The 22,150-nt window shown below is 37.9% G+C and overlaps 1 protein-coding gene across 1 annotated transcript in view; it reads right to left on the reverse strand.

Annotated features, from left to right (window-relative positions):
• The window catches only part of MYO3A (myosin IIIA), a 111,018-nt gene that overhangs the window by 45,692 nt on the left and 43,176 nt on the right, over positions 1-22,150 (reverse strand). The window contains exons 9-17 of the mRNA XM_035545366.1: positions 13,437-13,536; positions 10,978-11,094; positions 9,683-9,787; positions 9,515-9,598; positions 7,652-7,854; positions 5,269-5,367; positions 5,051-5,165; positions 1,320-1,446; positions 157-367 (exon numbers count right to left, since the gene is read on the reverse strand). Coding sequence (XP_035401259.1) covers positions 157-367; positions 1,320-1,446; positions 5,051-5,165; positions 5,269-5,367; positions 7,652-7,854; positions 9,515-9,598; positions 9,683-9,787; positions 10,978-11,094; positions 13,437-13,536 — 1,161 coding nt within the window. The remainder of the gene's footprint in view (positions 1-156; positions 368-1,319; positions 1,447-5,050; positions 5,166-5,268; positions 5,368-7,651; positions 7,855-9,514; positions 9,599-9,682; positions 9,788-10,977; positions 11,095-13,436; positions 13,537-22,150) is intronic.

The raw sequence follows: 22,150 nt of genomic DNA on the forward strand, positions 1-22,150 counted from the left end.
TTGTCACTGCATAGCATAAATAGGATTAAAAGTATTTAGTGCTGTCATAAATAAAAAAGTAGCAGAGAAAAGTAGATGAGTACAGTAAACGCTCCAGTCTAGACCACACTTCTCCCACAGAAAAATCTCTCTTTATTCTGGAAAGACTTCTTTTACCTTAAATGTTTATCGGGTTTGAGAAGAGTGTTGATGCGATTGACTATCCAGCTAAAGAGGCGCCCATAGAGTGCTTTGGCCATGGCATCTCTGACATCAGTGGCTTTTTCCACAGTGTTGGGACGAATAATTGTTTCTCCTCGAGTTACTACGCAGTGAGAGGTAAGTGCCTCTTGCAGTTCATCTGCCTGAATACACAGCAAGGATGCACCTGGGAAGTAAGGTCACAGCTCAGAGGCAGACTTCTGAAGAAAAAATATGCATGTTTGCAATCAAGGCTGCAAGTACAATGTTTTACGAAATAAGGCCTTAAACTATGACAAACAAGGGTGTTCACACCAACCAATGGTCAGTACCTAATTTAGTCACCAGCCTTCCTACCTTCCACTGTAGCCAGTAAATGGGACAAAGCAGAGGCCTTTAGGTGGTCTAAATTGCTCCATCAAGGAGATTGCTTCTCCAAACTGTCTATGGAGAAATGCTAGGGAATCTAGGTGGCTGTCAGGAGCATGAAAGCTGTGAGGTGTGAATAGCCCTCTCAGTTATAATCCATCCCTATAACCTGCAGCTGTCTTTGCTCCAAAAAAGGGTTGCTTCTTTCCCAGTTGCACGATATTTTTCTATGATGGGAAAATGTGCAAAATACAGCATTAAGACTACATTTACTCCCCAGCTGTAATGAGTAGGAACTTCCTTGAGAATCTTTGCCTCTTCCCCTCCTCTGCTTCCTTGCAACCTATAATGTAAGATATCCCTTCCAAATAATTAGTAAGCTATAGTTCAACATGTACATGCAGGGAACAAGTAATGAGGATCTAAAAAAGAAACTGAAAACAAAAAAAGATATTCAAAATGTTAATGATGTTCTCCATCAAACGTTCAAATAACCTTGGAAAAATTCCAAAGATTTTCTTTTCAAGCATCTGCAGTATTAGTCATGTTTCCTGAATGTCAGTAAACTGGTTAGTCAAATAAGGTGCATAAATTGGGTATTTTTCTTTCAACGCTTGAATTCAGGTGGGCTTGGAATTAATCTAACTTAAACTTTTAATTATTCTTGCAAAATTTCCATGTGAATACAGTCTTCACTGATAACTTTCTTACAGTAACATTTGCTACTAAAATGCTAAAGGAATACAATGTTAAATCAAGAAAAAACTCACAGTTCTCAAGGGCTACTAGATTGGAAATGTTGCTCTTGTCAATCATATGTTCAGATACCACTGCAGAAAATTCAATGTTACCCACATTTAAAATGGCAGCCAGAACACTGTACACACTTCCAAGTTCCTGAAAAGTATATTAAAAAAAGATGTAATGCTTAATATCCTGACAAGTTTGTCACTTTGGTTTGTGTGATGGGCATGCTGTTCTGCCATGTGTTTCCTGCACGTAGAACAATCACTTTCTATTGCTGTCTACAACATGACCCCTTCTTTCAGGAATACTTTCTTTAGCAATTATTATCTGGACTGTACTCAGCATAGTCTTTCACGCATAAGACACGCAGAGAGGGCAAGATAAACCGTTGCCTAATCTCTCTTCTACACTTGTCTATAAAACAGGATTGACGTGGAGTAGGGGAAGCTCAAAACAGTGGTAAGCATAATCCTCTTGCACAGAAGAAATTCAGAGGGTATTTATATATAGCCTTCACTGTGTCTGCAGGCATAGCCTTGTCTAAAAATGTAATACCTAGATCAACAAAAATATCAAAAAATCTGTATCGAAGTTTTTTGGATCACAGAAGCAATGTACTCCAAATAAAAGGTCTGCAACAGCTCCTGTCGATGTCATTGGAAAAAGAGCTTCAATGGGAGAAGAATGAGACCTCACATCTCTAGCAAAGCACTTTACACCTCAGAATGTCACTTAGAAACTGGGTACTCACCATAGCACTTTGGTATGGACTGTATTTAAACATATTTAAACATCTATAGATTTCAAATGGTTTAGTAGTTTCTGAATAGGGATTCTACCTAGAAATAGGGTTAATATTTGTCTGGACAATGAAGTGAAACATACAGTAAATAATTTTAAGAAATTACATAGGACAAAATCATATTTGCAATGAATGAAATAATTTCATTGCAGGTTTGACTTAGATTTGAACTGTGATGTTTCAGCTGTGAATTTTCACCTGAACTGTGAACATTTATCAGTATACTTGATGATCTGAGAACTTACTGCTTAGAAATGCTGAGGTGTTCCTGTAAAGTACACTAGGTTTTAAGCTAGAAATCTGTGATATTATATATTCTGAGGCACACAGTAATAGTGTATTTTATAAATAGCAGTTTTATAAGTTTTATAGTAGTTTTACAAGAAGCACTTTTGTAAATTTGATTAGTGTGTTATAATGATGGACTCTTCATAATTCCACAGCATTTTTCTTAATATTCAAAAGTTTGCTGGTACCACATCAGGCATCATTTACTCAGATAAAATTGCTAATTGCTCTTAAAGACTTGGTCTTGTTTTCAGCACTTTTAGAAGTTAATAAATTAATTATTCCAGTGACAGCAAGACAAACTAGACCATCTCATTCTAAAAAATTACGCTCAGGATAATTGCCTCACAGTTCATGTAGGTTTTAAGCAATTGTTTTCATTTTAAGCTTAGGGACACATAAAATGCAAAGAAATGGATAGCTTAACTTCTGCCATTATACTGTACAATATGTATTGCTGCTGACATTTCTGTGCCCTTTTTCAGTGTGTTTTAAGTCTGGCTTGATCTGTCTTATATAGCAAAATTACTGTTCACCTCAGCCAGTCTTTTCTATTAATTTTGCCATGCAGCCTGAAACAAAACAGTCTGATTTTAAGACTGGAAGTAATGACAGTAGTTACCATGAAAGTCTGTCAGTCAGTTAAAAACAAATTTAAAAGAAATAAAGTGTTGTTTAGGTCTCGGTTTTAGTTGGAACGAAGAAGATATACAATGTTTTCTGCTAATAAAACACAGAACATGCATATATATTGATCTTTCTCTGCACTGGGATGAATATCAACGCTTAAGGCTGCATTACTAAGAAGTGAACTTAGAAAAGGAACTCACTGTCTTAACAGTATCTTTTTCCTCAATGAAATGAAATTGTCCCTGCACACACACACTCTGATTTCTGGCAATAGCCATTGCTCCACAAAGAGGGTGGTGTGGACACCCTGAGTTTACTTGGAAGTGTTGGGAAGCTTTATGCAAACCCAGTCCAAGTACTCATCAGACCTTCACCACCATTTGGAAACAAGTCAATCATCCCTCCCCTGCTGGCATCCTTCTCTGCTAACTGATGCAGAAACAGGCAATGTAACGCTCCCTTGGCAGTTCTTGAGTGATCTACACGGGCACCAGAGCTGGTTCCCTGCAGTTTCCTTGTGTCCCATATCAAAACCTCAACAGAGAAAGACTTCTGTATTCCTTCACTCTTGCAGACAGCCTCAGACAGGCTAATTCACCCTGTGGAGAATGTGAGACAGGCTGTCGTAGATAGGGCTCAAATGTAACCACAGATTGCTTATTCTACTCAACCTACATTGGAAATTGTAGGCAATCTACATGTAGATAGTTCTTTACAGACTAAGCTCATGGTGGTTCACTGAGTTAATGAAGTGAAGATGCATGCTAGACCTGAACAATGCAGCCAGTGACATAATTGCAACTGAAACTTCAATATGTAAAGAAGATCTCCTCTTCTGGATGATCAGCACTATTGTTTCCATCTATCAAAGTGAACAAAAGAAGTTGTAACAAGAACAAACTTCCTGCTTTACATGGCATTAATTAGGGCTTATCAAGGTCTTTGGCGTTGCGATAAAACTGCTATCAGTGCTGAACGGTGCATATCCTCCCAGGCTGCTTCTGGAACACTGGAAGTACAGGTGTGAAAGGATGCGTGATATTACCAAGTGCAGTTGTGAATAAACACATAGAGGAGAAAGACTGTGAACTCTGCTGTTACTGCATTTGTTAATGCAAAAGGAGTATAGATGAACAGAATAGATGAATAAATATGTTCTGCTAGCTATTCAAATACTTACATTGAGGGAAAATAGAAATTTTCAAATGAATAGAGTAGTCCTCTGTGAAAAGCTCCTTAAAACATATGTTTTTTTAAAGAAACTAAAACATATCCATTCTGCAGCACTAGTTCTATATTTCACAGATATTGTATAGATCATACTCCTACTGTTATTTGTGATTAATAAAGTCAGTGATAAACTACAGCCATGATGCACTGTTTCTTCTAAGAGGAGACAACTAGGGTGCAGAATGGGGTTTCCTTCCCTTGCATCCTATTTTATAAACAAAAAGGCCTGTTTTTTACTACAATTACATGAGAACCTGATGAGATGGGTTTAGTAGCCAGCAGAGCAATGATATGAGATGATAAAGAATGGTTTCAGTTAATGTTCAGTGATCAGATTCACTCTAAAGGGATGTAAAAACTTCACTCAACTTTGCCCCTGGAGTAGTGAAAATTTATTGAATTCATCAAAAATCAGATAAACTCAGTGAATTTTTAGAACTCTCACCACGGACATCATCTTAAAGCAGAGATGAGGCTCATATTCACAGCCCTAAAATGATAGGCTAATAAACAGTTACAACATTTTCTATGCATTTAGTTTGCAAAAGCCTTTTTTCCCAATTACTCAGCTGATTTCAAAGTCTTGTTGACTAACACCATTTTATTAGTTTATCAGTGCCTTGAAACCTTAAAAATTTAAATGTAGCAATATAACAGTAATTTGACCATGTATTATCATTAAATGTAAACACACTACTGCTAAAGTAAGAAAATAACAAGGATGATTATTTGAATTATTTTTGTAAGCTTTTCCTTCTTAAAGAAGCCATTAAAATTCATTTTAAAAGGGTTATCAACACTCACCTCCAGTGTAAAACCTATGACTTTGAAGCACTGTTCAATTAATTCGAACTGAGACTTATAAAAGCTATTGTTCATAAAATCTTGCACTATTCTGAAATGATCATTTTGCAGATATCTGGAAGAGTTGACATATACAGAGTTAGAATTTAAATGAGGACAATAATTCAACACCACCACACTTCTTAGTAATCAATTTATGTAAAAATAAACTGTATTACCTGGGAGGTCTATATTCTGGCAATTTGTAATGTGCCAGTTTTTTCTTTTCTGCCAGACCAGCATAAATATAATAAAAAATATGGAAATTTTTCTCTCCTCTGAAACAATAGAAGGAACAAACTTGTTTAGTAATTTAACTGTTACATTTATTGATGATATACTACGCTATTGTTAAATGTTATTTTAGTAACAGGCAAGGTTCACACAAATTGACAGAAGACTTTAAAAGAGTTTTTATTACCCAAATTCATGTTGCTCAGCCACCCACATCACATGGGCTGCTTAACTTTCATTAACAAATATTCAAATATTTTTTTTCTGACCATGGGAGAGCTGTACACTCCTGATTAACTTAATCCAATATATTTGCTGAGTCCTTTAGCCATGAACCAAGAAAACCCATAGGCAGACATTCAGCAAAGAGCCTTATGACTTGGAACACTTTGCCTATAAGTTAGGTTCCCAAACCCGGGACAGAAGGCTTATTTGCACAGACAAGATTCCTGTGCATCTTCTGAGCAGGAAATGGATGCTTACGTGGAAATTCACAGCCACCACTGAACTCTGAGATTGCCAAATCACTCACTATGAAAGAGCGGAAAGGAATTGTATTCAAACTGCTGGCTTCTGCAAGAGCTGAGGCTTGTGTCTCAGAAGCATTACTACATGCTTCTGTGACATGGATTCAGAGCCCAGTGCGCTGCTCTCTGCATAGAGGTGCCTAAATCAGAGTTTGGTGCCAACTTAGTTTGTGTATATTACTGTGGACTGTCACCAGTAGAAAAATAAAAAATCAATTCAAGGAGCATGAGCAGATCCTTGTATCTTCCCCGTCAGTGCCTTGACCGTTGGGTTGCAGAGCTGCACTTGGAACATCCTGTGAAAGCTCAGCATGTCCTGATGGTTTGTGTATTCTCTTGTGGGAGACACAGGTCCAAAATCTCTGGATTTGAAATGGGTCTGGAGTTTGGGTCTTCCATTTCCTTGGTAATTAATCACTGGTTTTCTGCAAAAAATCATTCCGAGATCTCCCTCCACGTTTCTTAGTTATGCTCTCCCAGAAGAGCAGAACAGGCTGCCCATGCAATGCAGGTACCAGAATTCCAGTTCTCTGCACTGGCATGGCCGTATGGACTAGCCACCCAGATAGCTCAGCAAAGAGGAGAGCACTGCTCAACACAAACATCTTCAGGCACCCTTGGAAGTTCGTGCTTCAAACATTAACCTCCTACAGTGGTTCTCATGCTATGTTCAGTGGCATTTTCCTGTGAATTCAGATAACTACACACATACCTAAAGTGCATTTGAGGCACCTAAATGGTTTGCTGACTTTCTGTCTCAGCATGTGGCTAAATATAAATACCAACGGGCAGTGACAGAAAATATATAAATAAATAAGTTTGAAAAAAAAAAAAAGGTATTTTAGGGAAAAGCAAATTTTATTCTGAAAAAGTAGTTTCTGTGTGTGTATGTTCAACTGGGGAAAGAAAACAGCATTTCATAAAATTGCCTCTAACTTTAAACTATTTATTAAAACATTGCCAGTGGGACTTAGAAGTCCTTCATATCACAATATACAACAGACAACAAGGTCATGCAGAACTACAAAAAATGTAAAATGAGAAAAGACCAGTAAGGAGAAAAATTTACAACAGTGACAAGATTCCTTGTCTCAATCTCTGTCTTTTCTATTGTTACCATGACAGAAATAGAGTTAGCAAAATATTTTTTACCTGAATGTGCTACATATTGGGACAGAAAATAAATTTCAATGATTTTAATTCAATGCAGAGACCATTTAATTTTTCTGTTATTTTATATTACGAGATACACACACACAACAGAGTTGGATCTCTACTGTATTTGGTCTATGACCCTGTATAAACCAGATCCTACTAGATGCTCCAAAACAGAAAACGAACAGTTTGCAAAAAAAATCTACAAGACAAGAAGAAACTGAGAGGAATTAAATTGAAGTCATGTACTTAGTACAATACTAAACATTTACTTCAAACTTCCGCAAAGAAATGCATAACAGAGCCACTAGAAAGCTTTTAATTCTTTAGATATTCTAACATTCTGTTTATATATGACATACGAATCTTTATGGGATTTGTTTAAATAACCCAAGAAATAATGAAAAAAATACTGGGAGTAGTTTTCAATTAACTTAGAGATCTGTAAGTTATTCATATATCATTTATATATATATAAATATATAAAAGAGACATATATATATATATAAAAACAAATACACAAAACAACAACAATGAAAACCTCACAGTACCTTATTCTTCTTTGTGTTTTGTCCTGAAACAATTTCCTGTATTGTAGGCCTTCTCTGTAAACCCCAATTAGGTCAAATACACTTTTTATACTTACACTGCCTGGTGGACAACCCTGGATTTTTCAAGGAGGTACTCTGAAATCTGAGCTCCTACTACAGTGCCACCACAAGTGAATTTCATTTCCAAGTATTTTCCAAATCTACTGGAGTTATCATTGATGATAGTGCCTGCATTTCCAAATGCTTCTACAAGGTTATTCACCTGGAGGATCTTCTCCTGTAGTGTCCTGTTATTAGCCTAGATATGAAAAGATACTGCTTAAAATGAAAAATAATCATTCAAATACATTCCTTCTTAAATGCTTCTTTCCTCATCTAGTTGGCACCATGAAATGTGACTTTTGTGTAATTCAGACTGTTGCATATGGGCCTGAGAAAGGAAAGACTGAAGGCTGTTCTTCCTTTTTTCCTGTGTCATTGAGTGAACGGAATATAAAACAATGCTTACTCATAGGCCTAGATTCATGCACATGACCTCAAGGAGGCTACTTCAATACTTCAAGCCTGGGCATAAACTTGAACAAATAGGGGTGCTATATGTCATTTATTTAGCCACCTACCTGATCTTCTTGCAGCTTTGTTACAGTGAATGAACAGCTCAAACTGTATCTGTAACAAGGTTAGGCACATCTCACACCCGTGTTACCTTGACTCATTAGTGTACACGAAAAAAGTAGTGAAGGTGTTGTGGCACAGGCTAGCAACTACAGATTATATCTATGTAAGTGTTGAACCATGTCCTCCTCATTTTCACTCCAACTGCAACTGTATGAATGACATTAAAGCTAGCTCGCACGTGACCACCTGAGCACAAACTTCCATTTAAACATGTAGCCATACCTCCACTGAGGGGGTTCATAGGAGTAGGAATGTAAACGATTTCAGAATGAACAAGATTTCACCTAGTATGGACAAAAACAGTCTTTGAGTTTTCATCAATCACACTGACCAATTAATTTTCCTCATCAGGTACATAGGTCCCTGTCTTGCCTGGATCTCAAAGAAACATAGTCCTGCTAACTCAAGAAAGCATCAAAATGCAATGGAATCAGTAGATGAAGTCTTTCTTCTCAAATTGAGTGTGCCATCCCACATATACAGCTAGCATTTGACACACCAGACTTTCACAAGCTGACACATACTTGGCTGTCCACTATACTTGTGAATAGTGAAGTAGAAGTAGACATATCGTCAGCAGAGCCACTCCTATGTAAATTGTATGAAAAAAAAGGCAGGTGTATAGCGTGAAACCTGTCACAATACAGCATTCTGCTGAACTAGTGTCTGGCTGGAAGTGATAACACACAATCATATGAGTCATACACATACATATCATATATATACATATGATCATAATGACAACAGAGCTAAACCATTTCTGTGGTCCATCATTCTGAGATGGCTAGTCTGCTTTTAGGATTAATGTCTATTGCTGCTGCCATCTGCCTACTGCTGCATTGCATCACACCAATAGGTCATTTTGTTTTGCTTGCTTTTGCACTTGGGAAATGCAAAAATGACATTCTATTTGTCCAATTAGTGTGGTCACTTCCCTGAATGACTGTCCCACTGACAGCAAACTGGTTGTGGTTGAAAGTGAAAGGCTAGATCATTTTATGTAACACAGTTTGGGTGATTTGAAGATAGACAGTTAAACAAGGACAGGCCTCACTGCAGGGAATGCTTCCTTGCAGAATCCCTGAAATATTTCTGTGTGACCTACTTCAGGAGAGAGAAAGGGCTAGACGGATCAGCACCAGGTTCCAATCTGGCCTTACAGGAGTTTTTTGGAAAACGTATTACAGTCTTGGCCCCCTACCAGTGCATTGCCCCCAGGTTCAGTCATTCAATTAGGCCTAAGATATCAAAGCCTTCAAGGCATCCCCTTTGAAACATACCTTTCCCAGGACAGTGAGCTGCTGAACTAGAAGATGGGCACTTTGTGTCTTGCCGGCTCCACTTTCTCCAGAAATTACAATACACTGCAGAGAACAAGAGCATGAGTCTTAGTGCATTACGTATCTCTCAGCCTAGCAAAAGATGTAAGTGAGTCATCTCATCTTTACCTGATCGGAGTTGTATGTCACCATGGACTGATAACCTATATCAGCAACAGCAAAAATATGAGGAGGGTTGGCAGTCCGTTTAGCTCCAATATACAGTTTGGAATGCTAAGTGTAAGAAAAATGAAAACATTAACTGTGTCCCATTAACATCTCTTTTTGCACTTACCGGAGTTTAGTTCTATTCTCAAATTCGTAGACACCATGCTGAGGTTACCAGCAGTGAAGCTTTCTGAGTGAGTTGTTACTGCACTCACTATACCATGAATCTGTATTTAGAACTATAAGAACTACTAAAAAAGATGAAGTACAATTTTGCATGATGTCAGCCCTATGCTGTGAAACTCAAATTATTAGAACAAATTTAGTGTTGCCAAATATAAAGCACCTACTTATTTATTTCACTTAGAATGAAATTATACTTTACACCCTCTTTGTTCTTCTGCATGATATTGATGGCTAAATGTAAGAGAAGATTGTTCCCGTACCTGCAGTAACTGATAATTAATAACTACAAATTATTGTGTTACCCAGATTTCATGTCTGTTCCTTTTGTATAGCCGGGGGGCAAATTCACAAAAGTTAAAATTTTACTGTGTTGAGCAGGGGGGCAAATTCACAAAAGTTAAAATTTTACTGTGTTGCTTTATGAACTGTATGATCAACTAAATAGCTATGGCTTCCCTAGCTGTCTTGGGAGGAAATGTTCACAGCTTCTACCTCCAACCATTTACCTAGGTACAGAAGTTCTCCACAGGAACTGGAGGAGGAGGAATGCTCTCTTCTACAAAAGGGGTAAGATTCAGCCATATTAATGCACATATCTGTACAAATACTACTTCTAAACTAACTGTCCATGGCAGTTTTTACACTCAGTGGTGGTCTAGTCAACAAATCTCACGAATTTGAGTTTAATTTATTTCATCCTAGAATTAATGTTGAAAGTCATTAAAAGAACAACAACCTAAAAATCTCATTTACATTCAGTGATTAAAATGTGTGACTTGCTCGGATGTAGCTATCTGCACTTAACATATGATGTAGACATGATCTACACTATAGACATAAAGATACCTGAGATAAATTTTTTTTTGAGTTTCTCATTTCAGTGCTGAAATTCAACGTGATAGGGACGTGTGTCAACATGCAGTCGAAGGAACTATTGTATTGCTAATTCTGTTTTTCAGAGCAAACTGAAGCAAATCTCAAGAATGGTCTTACTTTATATTTAACATGAACATTTATATTTTAATGCAAATCAGTGCTAGTGAAAAAGAACCAAACCCAGATTTTCACACCTGTGAAGAATAAATGTCTACGTTCCGAAATGGATTGACAGCGATGAGAATGTCCCCAACATATGCATAGATTTGATCCTTGGCATAACCCTTCTGCAACTGCTCTGTTACTGTATTCTGATGGAGAAAGAATAGGAACATTGACTCATAGGAAAAAAAAAGGAATATTAGGAATATTAGGAAAATGTACAAAATATTTATATAGTTACAATGAGTGAGTAGAAAAGAGAGGGAAGGCATTAATGGCAAGGAATACAAATGATCTTGATCAGAAGTGAGTAATACTTTCAAACACCCTGTCATTCATAATTTGTGTCCAATCTCCCTTTGAACAATACACATTTACAGATCCCCAAATGGCTGTAGAAAAATTAGTTAATAAGTAGTGCTTTAATTTAATTAATCAAAGGTTTTCATGTGACAATCCCATGTTAATTTCTAACACTACAGCTTCATGTAACTCATCACGCAAAAGCCATATGCTTGAATTCATAACTGCCATTACAGCTGCTCGAACGTTACTCTCAGTTAGGATAGGACACAGTTATTCAACTGTTTGGATGCTGTTAACAAAAGCAAACAGGTATCTTCCTATATTAGCAACCAGTCTCTACTGTGATTGTTCTTTGCTCCTGCAAAGACAATTCTCTCTGATCCAAGAAGAAAAACAAAGCCCCCCTACTGGCATAACTATTTCCTTAACAAACTTACCCTAAACAGCTTCTACATACATAGCTGGGCATGTAAAGTGCCTGGTTAGATTTCCAATCAAAACAGAACACAAGTCTGGCTGAAGAAATTCAAACCAGCCTTGAGATTATACTGAGTTATATATGAAAATATTAAGACCCTAATCCCTCTGGAAGAGGACGAAAAGCAGCAGAGGACTACAAAAAGAATTGCTTTCCCTCCATCTATTCACAGTATTGTGTATTGTGTTATGTTTAATGCACTTCAGACCTGAAGTCTTAGCAGCTGAAGAGGTTACATTCCCTTCACAGGAAAATATAAGAACAAAACCCTGGTTTTCCACTGACTTGAAAAACTCTTTCCTTTTTGTCTTTGGTACCTTGCTTTTGGCCATGGCCAGATTTAACAGATTAACAGATTATTATTTTTTTTTTCAGTGCAATTTCTGTCATTTTTAAAGTTATTTCTTGCAACTATAGCCAAAATTCTAGAAGGCCTCCTGTTACGCCCTTTTGATGGGGTTGTTTAACTGGCACGGAAGTTTGAGGAGTTCTATGAAGCTGCCATTAATATAGGAAAGAGGTTATAATCTGGATCAGATTGTGTAAAATATCACATAGTCAAATGATGCCTTTAGGTGGAGGCTTACTGAGGACTTTCTTGAGAATGTTTCACCTCTGACGAGATGGGATACAATTCCAGCTTGTCTGTTGTTTTTTGTTTTTGTTTTGTTTTGTTTTCTCTTTTGCTTAAACTTTTTATACACTTCATTGCCAAAGACAAAAAGCAGTATTGATAGCATATGACTATACCTAATACAAAAATGCTTAAAACTGAGCTTTGTGAAGCAGATTAAGTCTGGATTAGCTCAATTACATTAACTAAACATTAAGCTACTATTACTAAGCTCTTGGATGATGGAAGAAGTTCCATGGGCTGTTTACTGTAGGTAACTTACCAGCTCAAGAGCAACATTTAGTATTCTGGACTGACAAAGATACAATGTACCAGAGAAATCTTATAGATAAGAGGATGTGAATTATAGTATGCACCAGCCTATGAACAGCCTGGTAAAGGAAAAATGACGGTTTGTTTACAACTACCGATATCCTCTATGACCTGCAGATAATGTGCTGTGCCTGATTCTTGTTTGGGGTTTTGAAACTTATGCTATAAACACAACAGATTTCCCTCCTTCCTTACGCATGCTTCCCTGCATATCGTGGAGTCACTTTTGACCTTTGACAAACCAGTGAGATTCCTATCAACCACTGAGTCAAAAGTTCAACATAAAGCATTGACAGGTCAGAGCCTCAGCTGACGTAAATTGATGTCAATGCATCTCCACACCAAAATAAGTCAGAGAGAACCCAGCCACAGTAAGGTAGTCTAGGACAACTCTAGATGTCCAAGCAACAGATGAGAACATGCTTGTTCTTGGACCTGGATCAATTTCAGGTTAACATATCATGGCAGACTACGTATTTAGCTGGAATAAAATCCAGTGATACAGATCCAGTCAATCAAATGGTGCTACTACACTGCTCAGTCCGAGGCTTTGACTGCAGGGGAGGTGTTAGCATGGAGTTGGAACCACTCTGGACACAAAAAATCTCATTTAAAATGTTTGTCATATACTGGTAAAATGCCATTGTACACTTACACAATTGAAATGTGTTAATATATATGAACTTGAACATTAAGCTCATCACTGTATTTTAGTACCTGATTACACTTCTTCAGGAAAACATGAAAAAGGACAATCTTACCTCATCCAGTACCTCCAAGGTAGCTAAATCATCTACCTCCTCTTGGTTTGAAACTAGTGACTTACTGTAGTTCCCTTTCTTTGTATGAATACGTTCAAACCTAGAAAAGACAGACATACAATTTCTTGATGAAAGGAAACAGAATAGATCTTGCATCTGTAACCATCTTGACAGCAATTCAGCCAAAATATTCCAGCTTTCCCTTCCTCGAAACTCAAACACATGGACGTCTGAAAAGCAGGACAGGATTAAATTTTTTTTTTTTTTAGTAAAACACATCTGTATTATAGAATTAAAAATTTATAGTCTGATCCCACAATTGATACCATTAAGCACTTTTTCATTGTAACATCCCCCACTTGATCACATGACTACATCAGATGCAGGACTGGAGCTATGCAGTACAGAAAAAAAATATATATATATGTATATATTTATAAAGGATATAACAGTCAAACTCTAGCACTTGCCTTTAAAAAGAAAAATGACCCACATAAACATTATGGATAGGACAAAACCAGGGGTGTATGATGAAATAATATGGCAAAAATGATGCAGAAAAGGCATTCAGGATGATAACATATCTAGCTTAGTAATGACAGTGTTCTAAAGCCTGGCTGAGATGGTCGCACTGTTGAGCAAAGTGCTACAGAACCACTGGAATATGTGAAATACATCCTGACCCAGAATAATTTTCTTGGACTCTACAGGAAAAAAAATGTAAAAAACAAAGAAGCATTTCAAAACTTCAAATCTTCTTTTTATCAGGATTAAACTTCAATAAAGTTTATTTTAAAATTTCTTCTCTCTTTTAATCAAAAATAAAAAAGTTATGTACTTTTACAGAAATTTGCAAGAACATTCCCCCCAAGTTGGACTGTTTTCTATCCAAGAGAATAGACATTGCTAAACTCAGTGAATACAGCAATAAATATGAGATTTACAATTTACATTAATTATACTTGCTCCATGACATGGGGGAAAATCGGGGAAAGGGATGCTGGATAAGTAAAAGCAGAGTTCACAAACTAAATCAAAAATGTGCAATATGACAAAAGACTACTAAGCAAATTGAATCTCCTGATACGATCTCACTCCCCTTGAACATATACTTTGGTAAACTGAGACAGCAGAGAAAGTGTGTTGTTTGAAACACAATCACTTTTTACCTCAACTCCAAACAAGATCAGGGTAATCGCTTAATTTTGACATTTGGCACGAGTAAAAGCAGACAGATGTTTTCTACCCAGACAAGACCTTTAATATACAGTGAGCAGTCCACTGACAGGAGAAAGAGGCAGCTACACCAATATGGAAAACTAGAATGAATAAACATCACACTGACGGGGCAAGCTAAGAATCTTCTGAACTCTCACATTTACTGCAGGTAACAGACTGCACCCACTCCCCAAACATCACCTACTTCATGGGTACTAGTTTGGTTCACACAGGCTGTCTGCTGGCAGGGATGCAGGTGCAGAAAGTGAAGCAGGCACCACTTGGCATTATTTGTTGATTGCCAGGCCTGAAGAGGGGCTGGAAGAAATGGGCAAATGATGCCCTCCCAAACTGTGAGCGTAATCAAGATCTGAATGATGGAAGTGCAGGCATGAGTGCACTTCATCTAGCACTTCTTTCAGCTTCTCTTGTGTGTAATGATCACTCACAGGGTGAGAGAGCAGCCTGTCCTCACCCAGGTGTCAGTAATAGAGCAGCTTCCTCCTCTCTCAGGCAGGTGTCTGCTATTACTGGAGCCTTTCCTTTGTCCGTAGCACAAAGGCAGGAGTTTCCCAGCCACTACAGATGACTAATTCTGCAACCTTAAGATTCAGACATGAACATGTCAGACTTCATTGCAAGAGCCATCACAGTTTCATGGTCTTTGTCCCAATATCACAGCCCAGTACCCAAGGCCGTGAGTAGGAGGCTTGCTGTCCGGAAAGCACAATGAACAACATGGATCAACAGAATCTGCGCTGCACTGATGAAGGACAGGAGGCAAATTTTGCCAGTTTTACCCCTGGATATTTTGCAGACTACTCTCAAACTGTCATTAGGACCCCGGACCTGCGCAGGAAAGCAATCCACTTCCAAATGCGTTCTTTCCTTCAGTATTTACTAGAGGCCAAAAAGACTGTAGACCCAGCTGTAATGATGATGGTGAAGCTGAATTACATGGAGGGGAAAAAGCAATGGGACTTTTACACAATCCAGTAACAGAGCCTTATTACTACCGTGCAACACATGACATGCAATGCATGTGCCTATTTCCACATAAGCTGTGCAAATAGACAGAGAGATGCAAGAGGACAGTGTATCTCTTTGGGAGAGAAAAAAGGAACTTTTGCTGCAATAAATCCATAACTGGGCTGTAATCTTGCATGTATTTAAATATCTTGAAGCAGAAAACACACAAGCAAGCAGCGTTGAAAGGGATGGACCTGATATAAAGCAATTAAACATCTTCTGGATCTCAGCTTTTCGTCCCTTTCCTTTGGAACCCATCTGTACTGCAAGAGCTGTCCTGTTAGTATTGTATCCTTGCAATAACAGTCTGAGACAACTTTTGGTGTTATGTACCCCCAGGTTATATTAAAAAGACCGTGGTAATATTAAGCTTTAAATTGACTCTTCAGCCCTGCACGGCCTGCCAATGCTTGATTTCCATTTACCATTAAAGGATATTACTGCATTCAAAGCCAGAGGTACAGACAAAATCCTACCCCCTCAACAGAAACCTCTTTTCTTTGTAACCCGGGCTTCTTCTATTTATACTTCCTCTTATTTATCCTCTTCATTTGAAAATTTAAGTTTGGGCAGCTGAAGCAATTTCTCCTTTGTTCCTGCAAGAAGGTCATTTTATGTCCAGAGGATGCATCTAATATCACCATGGCTTTGAGAAAGACTTATCAACATACACATGAGGGAAAGGTGTGGGAACCGCAGTACTGCAGTACTGTGTCAAGCTCTGCTGTTCTGTTTTATCCATCGCCAAAGAACAACCCAAAACAAGACATCTATTAAGTTATGTTTTCCATTTCTGGTGGAATTCTTAAACACTGGATACAGGAAGATGTTGCTGTGCATCAGTGAGAGTGTGATATTTCCCAAGTTTCGTTTCAATTACCTTTTTCATTTAACATAGGAAGTTAACAGCTGCCCTGCAAGAAGGGAGAGGGGAATGCTGTAGTCATGGAGCCTTTTCTTTTCCTAACTTTTTTTTTTTCTTTTAAGAAAACAATTTTTATTTATGCCAGAGGAGTTTAATTACATAAAATTGATTCTCATGTAATCCTCTTCAGCTGACATTATGAGAACAGTAGTGCTTGTTAAACCAGATTATATTTCCCATTCTCGGAGTACAGCAGAGCAGCAGATTTGCAGAACACAATATTTTTCTGTTTTGTTGTCAAAGGGCACAGACCCCTCAAGGGCAGTTATACTGCTTCACTTGTTAAAACTGCAACCACTCAAAAAAACCCACATCAGTGCTGTTGACATCCACACTGAAATTTCATTACCATCATGCACATCGACATGATGAACCAAAACAAGCACTTTTCTCTGTTCTGTTCAGAAATTATTTGTTGGAGGCATTAGATCTCACAGCCATGCTCAGCAAGCAATTGAAGCAGCTAAAGACCAGAAACATCAACCCAGAATGAACACGAAAATGAGTCTAGGCAGCATTGTTCCTGTGTGTCCTCCTTCACATTCCCCCCATTCTTGTCTTTCAAGATTCAGTTAAATCAAAGTGAGGGAACTGCAGCTTCTTCTTCTTCACGTTGTCAGAATGCATTTAAAAGATTTCTGATAGTTCCAAAAATACCATGAAAAGGGAAGTGTGACTCACGATGCCCTGTTGAACTCTCTGCCGAAACTGGTTGGAGAATCATCTACAGTCTAAGAAGTGACAAGAAAAGGGCTGGCCTTAGTCTGGGTGTAAAGAAGAAACTAAAAATAATCAGGTTTCCTGTAACATGAAGATAGTAACAGCTGTACACCTCCCAGCTGTTACAAATATCATTAAAAGTGTCAAACAGAAAAGAAGCAACACAGAGAAATCTGTATAGGATCTGTCATTGCTGGTGATTCTGTTTCTCTAGAGGCTGTGAAGAGCAATGTTAATTCACATTTAAAATCAAAATTATGTCTGCAATGGATGTATCTGGTGAAATACACTTAAATAAAACTAGTCTTACATCTATGCAAAATCTGAATTTAGAAGAATGTACTGATAGATTCCAACTGCATGTGCACAATGCTTTGCCGACAGACCTGTGCTCCCTCTATGTAAGTGACTGCACAGCACCAGCTCCACTCGGAACTGTGCTCAGACTTACGCAATCTTGCTGAGAACACACTGCTGCTAAGCAGAGCTACAGGACTTTTCATTCAGAGGTGGCCCATGCCCAACCAGTTGGGTCATGTGTGGCTCAGTACAATGTTTGCCACTCTGTGCTGGTTTATCATTCCCTGCAAACATGTAGATTACTGGCTCTTTGTAGTAGGCTCAACAAATGGCTGTATCCCTGGCAAATTTCAGGAAAAAATGTGTGTTCTTAACAGAGTAAATAAGATATCTGTAATATCTGTTTTGGATTGGTTCTTTATTGCCCTCATGAGTCGGGCCCATGCTCTACACTCAGAACTATGCTGAGAAGGCAATAGGGAAGCTCCAAAAGTGAGCAATGCCTGGTGAGGTATCTCACCTGCAGGAGAAATGAGTTGCTGAGCAAGTGTACTGATGCGACTGTGAATTACTCTAAGGGAGTCTCCTAAATGCAGGAGGAACTCATTTCTCCTGTTTTGCATCAGGAGTTAAATTTTTCTCCATTTAGGCATTACTGCTGTCCATTGAATTGTATGGAAGGAGACTGGAACCACATTCCTATTCAGCTATGGAGATGGGTATTACCTAGAAGCACACAGGACTGGAGATCTGCTTATTCAAAGGCCTGTGTTGCCAGAAACTCTTTATTGACTGAGAGCAGTTTGCAGCACAGATATCTACACAAGAGCATCCTCACTGCAGTAATACACACACCCTGCTGGTACAACAAAACCCATTCTGAACCACAGGAGAGGAAGAAGTGGCTTGAAGTGGTCCAGGATTAGTCTGGAACTCCAAAGCCTCATGTTTAATCCCCTGCTCTGCTACGGGTTTGACCAAATCAGTACTGTACTCTGTGTGAGCTATCTTACTCTGTTCCTCATATTACCTTCCTCAAGCTAGTGTGGCAATCTCCTACTCTCCATTACATTCTGCCCTGCACAGGTTAGCTTGAAGGGCTGTTATCAGTTGCTTCAACTGGCAGGATGAGTCAAAGAGAGACAGCGCGAGAGAACCCGTAAGAAATAAGTGACATGAGTCTGGGCAGTCACTCAGGGAAAGTCATGGAAGAAAATGATATGGCACTGCTTTTAATACTGGTGAATAAAATGACAACCCTCTTTGAGCATTTGTACGTGAACTTCTATGAAGTTACCTCCCTGAAGTTTCCAAAGAGTTAAATAGAGTGAGTTAAAGAGTTAAATAGAGAGTTAAATTGTTTAGCTTTATTTTTGAATTTTCATCCCTACATGGTCAACACAGCAGGACAAACACTTAGGAGAGTAATTCAGCTCAGCCAAAAGTCCTTGCTGTGAATCACACTGCAGCAGACCCAGTCTCTTTGCCACATTTATTTAGAGGGCATATAAAGATAATTGGGGTCCATTTGATTGCTGAAATCTAGGTGCAGCGAATATCCCTCCCATATACAGCTCATTCTGGAATGAGTCATAATTCCCAGGAAATACACGTTGTACTAATCATTGCATATTTCTGCAGAGATTATTGTAAAAGCAGTCAAGATTAAGAGAGCCAAACAACACAAGATGAAAGTATTGCAAGCCTGACTGTCAGGTGTAAATGCGACACTTCTTGAAGGCCATTTCAAAGACAGCTATTTCTGTTGCAAAGTAAAACTCTTTACAATGCAGATTTTTTTCCCCTCAATTGGCCTGGTGAGAAGTGTATTTTTAGAACAGCTTTTGGGTATATGCTGCAGCACTCATTTCTAATAATTATTTTGATCAGTAATTATAACTTTTAATGGCTATAAATGTGACTTACAAAAACGTAAGTATGTGATTGAGGGATTGGCTAAAATCAAGGGGAAACTTAAGCAGTGCCCAAAAGTGAACGATAAGGTTCAAATGAGGTTACTGTTTCTTCATGGCAGAATTTGTCTTATTTTCTGTGATCTGTTTCTCTTACTAGATGTTTGGAAAGGATGCAGCACAACCATCTAAAACCAGGTTCACCTTTGGTAAAACAGCCTAGTGCAACGCCCTAATAACTCAAAGACTGGTAAATGCTAGAAAATACCTCAGGAACAATGAAGCTAACGGGAGTGACTATAAGGTGACTTCACCTTGTCTAGAGATCACAAACTCGTCCTGAGCAGACATGGTACACAAATATTTTATCTGAGGATCTGGCCTTCTGCAAAAAAAAAAAACAACTCTGAGAACGTGACATAACCTAACGTGATCTCTTCTACCTGAACTATACCAACAGCACATTTAGCAAGCAACAAGACAATATCACAAACACAACAAACTGCCACTGCAGGGGGCAATCAGAGACAAATTACACATTGGCATGCTGGGCAAAAAGGGTGGTTGATTAGATACTTAGTGAAAACAAGAATAGTGGACATGGGAAGACCCAGTGGCTGGACCTCAGCTATTAATTTTCAGGGGTTTTACTCTCTTCTTTTTTAGTAAAAAAAAAAAAAAAAAATAAAGTATTAATAAAGTGTAATTTGAAGAGGAAACACATACTGAGAAAATAACTGGATTCCTTACTTCCAACTTTAAGCCAACACTACCAGGTTTCACAGAACCATAGAATCAGCCAAATTTCTTGAGTTTATACACTGTGCCCATTTACATAACACTACACAAGCAGGAGGATTTCTCCACTCAGTGGAAGGAAGGGTTCTTTAACCCCTTTAACTACCTGCCTCCCAGTGACAGCCAGCAGGAGAACTTTGCCTTCAAATTAGGGACTGAGAGAGACAGATGGAGATCAGGATGGAGCATTACAAAGAAAGTTGCCAGCAACTGGTGAAAGTTCAAGAATTCCACAGTAGGGCCCTAACACAGCAGTGTATAAACAGCCCCAGAACAGACTAATCAAGAAAAGAAAGCCAGGAGATTTTAAGACAAAGCCCTGTGACTAGTCACTACACAGCCTGCGTCTTGACTCTGAATGAGATTTACTTGATACTTCTGTACAGACTTCTGCTTACACCATTTGCTCTGTGCAGATCGAAGGTCAGAAGATATATCAAATTTGGATTTAGAGACTTTTAAAAAGGTACAACGACTGAATTAAGAGATCTTTGTACAATCTTTTTACTGTTCAACAGAAGAAAAAAATGCTGTTCTATATTAACATCCTTTACAGGCCTGGGATTCTAGTTTCTTCTAAAGTGAAATGTTACACTTACTACAATTGCAGTGACTGGAAAACAATTACTGCTGTTCTTGCTTATACAGGGATAACAATAGATATTACAATGGGTATTCGTGCTGTTTCTGGGAGATGGCTAACCTTTTTATGCATTCACTGCTAGCAAAAGGCAATCTTCCTACAAATGTAACCAATAAACATATTAAAAAACATATCAATAAACATATTAAAGCTGAAGTGACTATATGTACAGTGACTGTAAAATGTGATTTTTACTTGCAGTCTTTCATACTACCTTCAGGGATCTCAGGTAGAAAAAGATTTAGTTAAATCAATGCAAATGAGATTTACAGTAATATACTCCCTTAAACTCTGTTTCATGTGAACAGCAGTCAGTTAAAAAAACACAGTCTAAACAGGATGGAGAAAGTGCTAACAGATTGTTCTGCTCCTCTGCCATTTGACTGCTCTATGCACAAGCAAATGGGGCCACTTTCTTTATGCTTGACTTGTATAGGAAAAGAAAGATCATGTAATTTGCTTGATGAAAAATGAAGAGTTTTAGAAAAAAAAACAACAAACAGAATAGGACTTGATAGAAAACATAAGTATTACAAATGTTTAAAAAAGCTCAAAATACTCAACTGACTTAGAAGCCTGATTTTCAAAAATGACTGAGGCATTGAAAGGACGAGTGTCACAAGTGTTATCAGGATTTAAGTTCATATTGCTTAGGGTTTTGGATTTATTTTACCACATTTAATTGTGCCGGGTTTTATAAATATACATATATAAGTCTGGGGCATTGTTTGAGTGCTCAGCACTACCTAACGAGCTTATTTCAGTTTCAGAATCTTTCTGGATTAAGCAAATGTCAAGTATGCACCATACAGAACACACAAATCCAGTCTGAGGCTTAAATTTAAGTCAACTGCATAGGTTTTCATAGAAATGCCAGAAAAGAGAAACTACTGCTCATTTCACATCCACTTCCACTGAGTCTGAAAAAGCCTGAACATGAAAAATTATTTAGAAATATATTTATTATTATTATTCTCAAATGACAGAGTATATCATAAAATTCTCCAAGATCAGAACTGAAGTCTGTCGTATATATTGTTACTATAAATATGTGTAAAAGTAAATGTGGCAGATTTTAGTAATTTTTTTTCCATATAGTTCATAATGTCAAAATGTCTTTTAGATTTTATGTTCCATTTTAAAAATATCTATCATCATTTACCTTGAA

This window comes from Cygnus atratus, chromosome 2 (genome assembly GCF_013377495.2).
Source record: "Cygnus atratus isolate AKBS03 ecotype Queensland, Australia chromosome 2, CAtr_DNAZoo_HiC_assembly, whole genome shotgun sequence".
NCBI classification, from domain to species: Eukaryota; Metazoa; Chordata; class Aves; order Anseriformes; family Anatidae; genus Cygnus; species Cygnus atratus.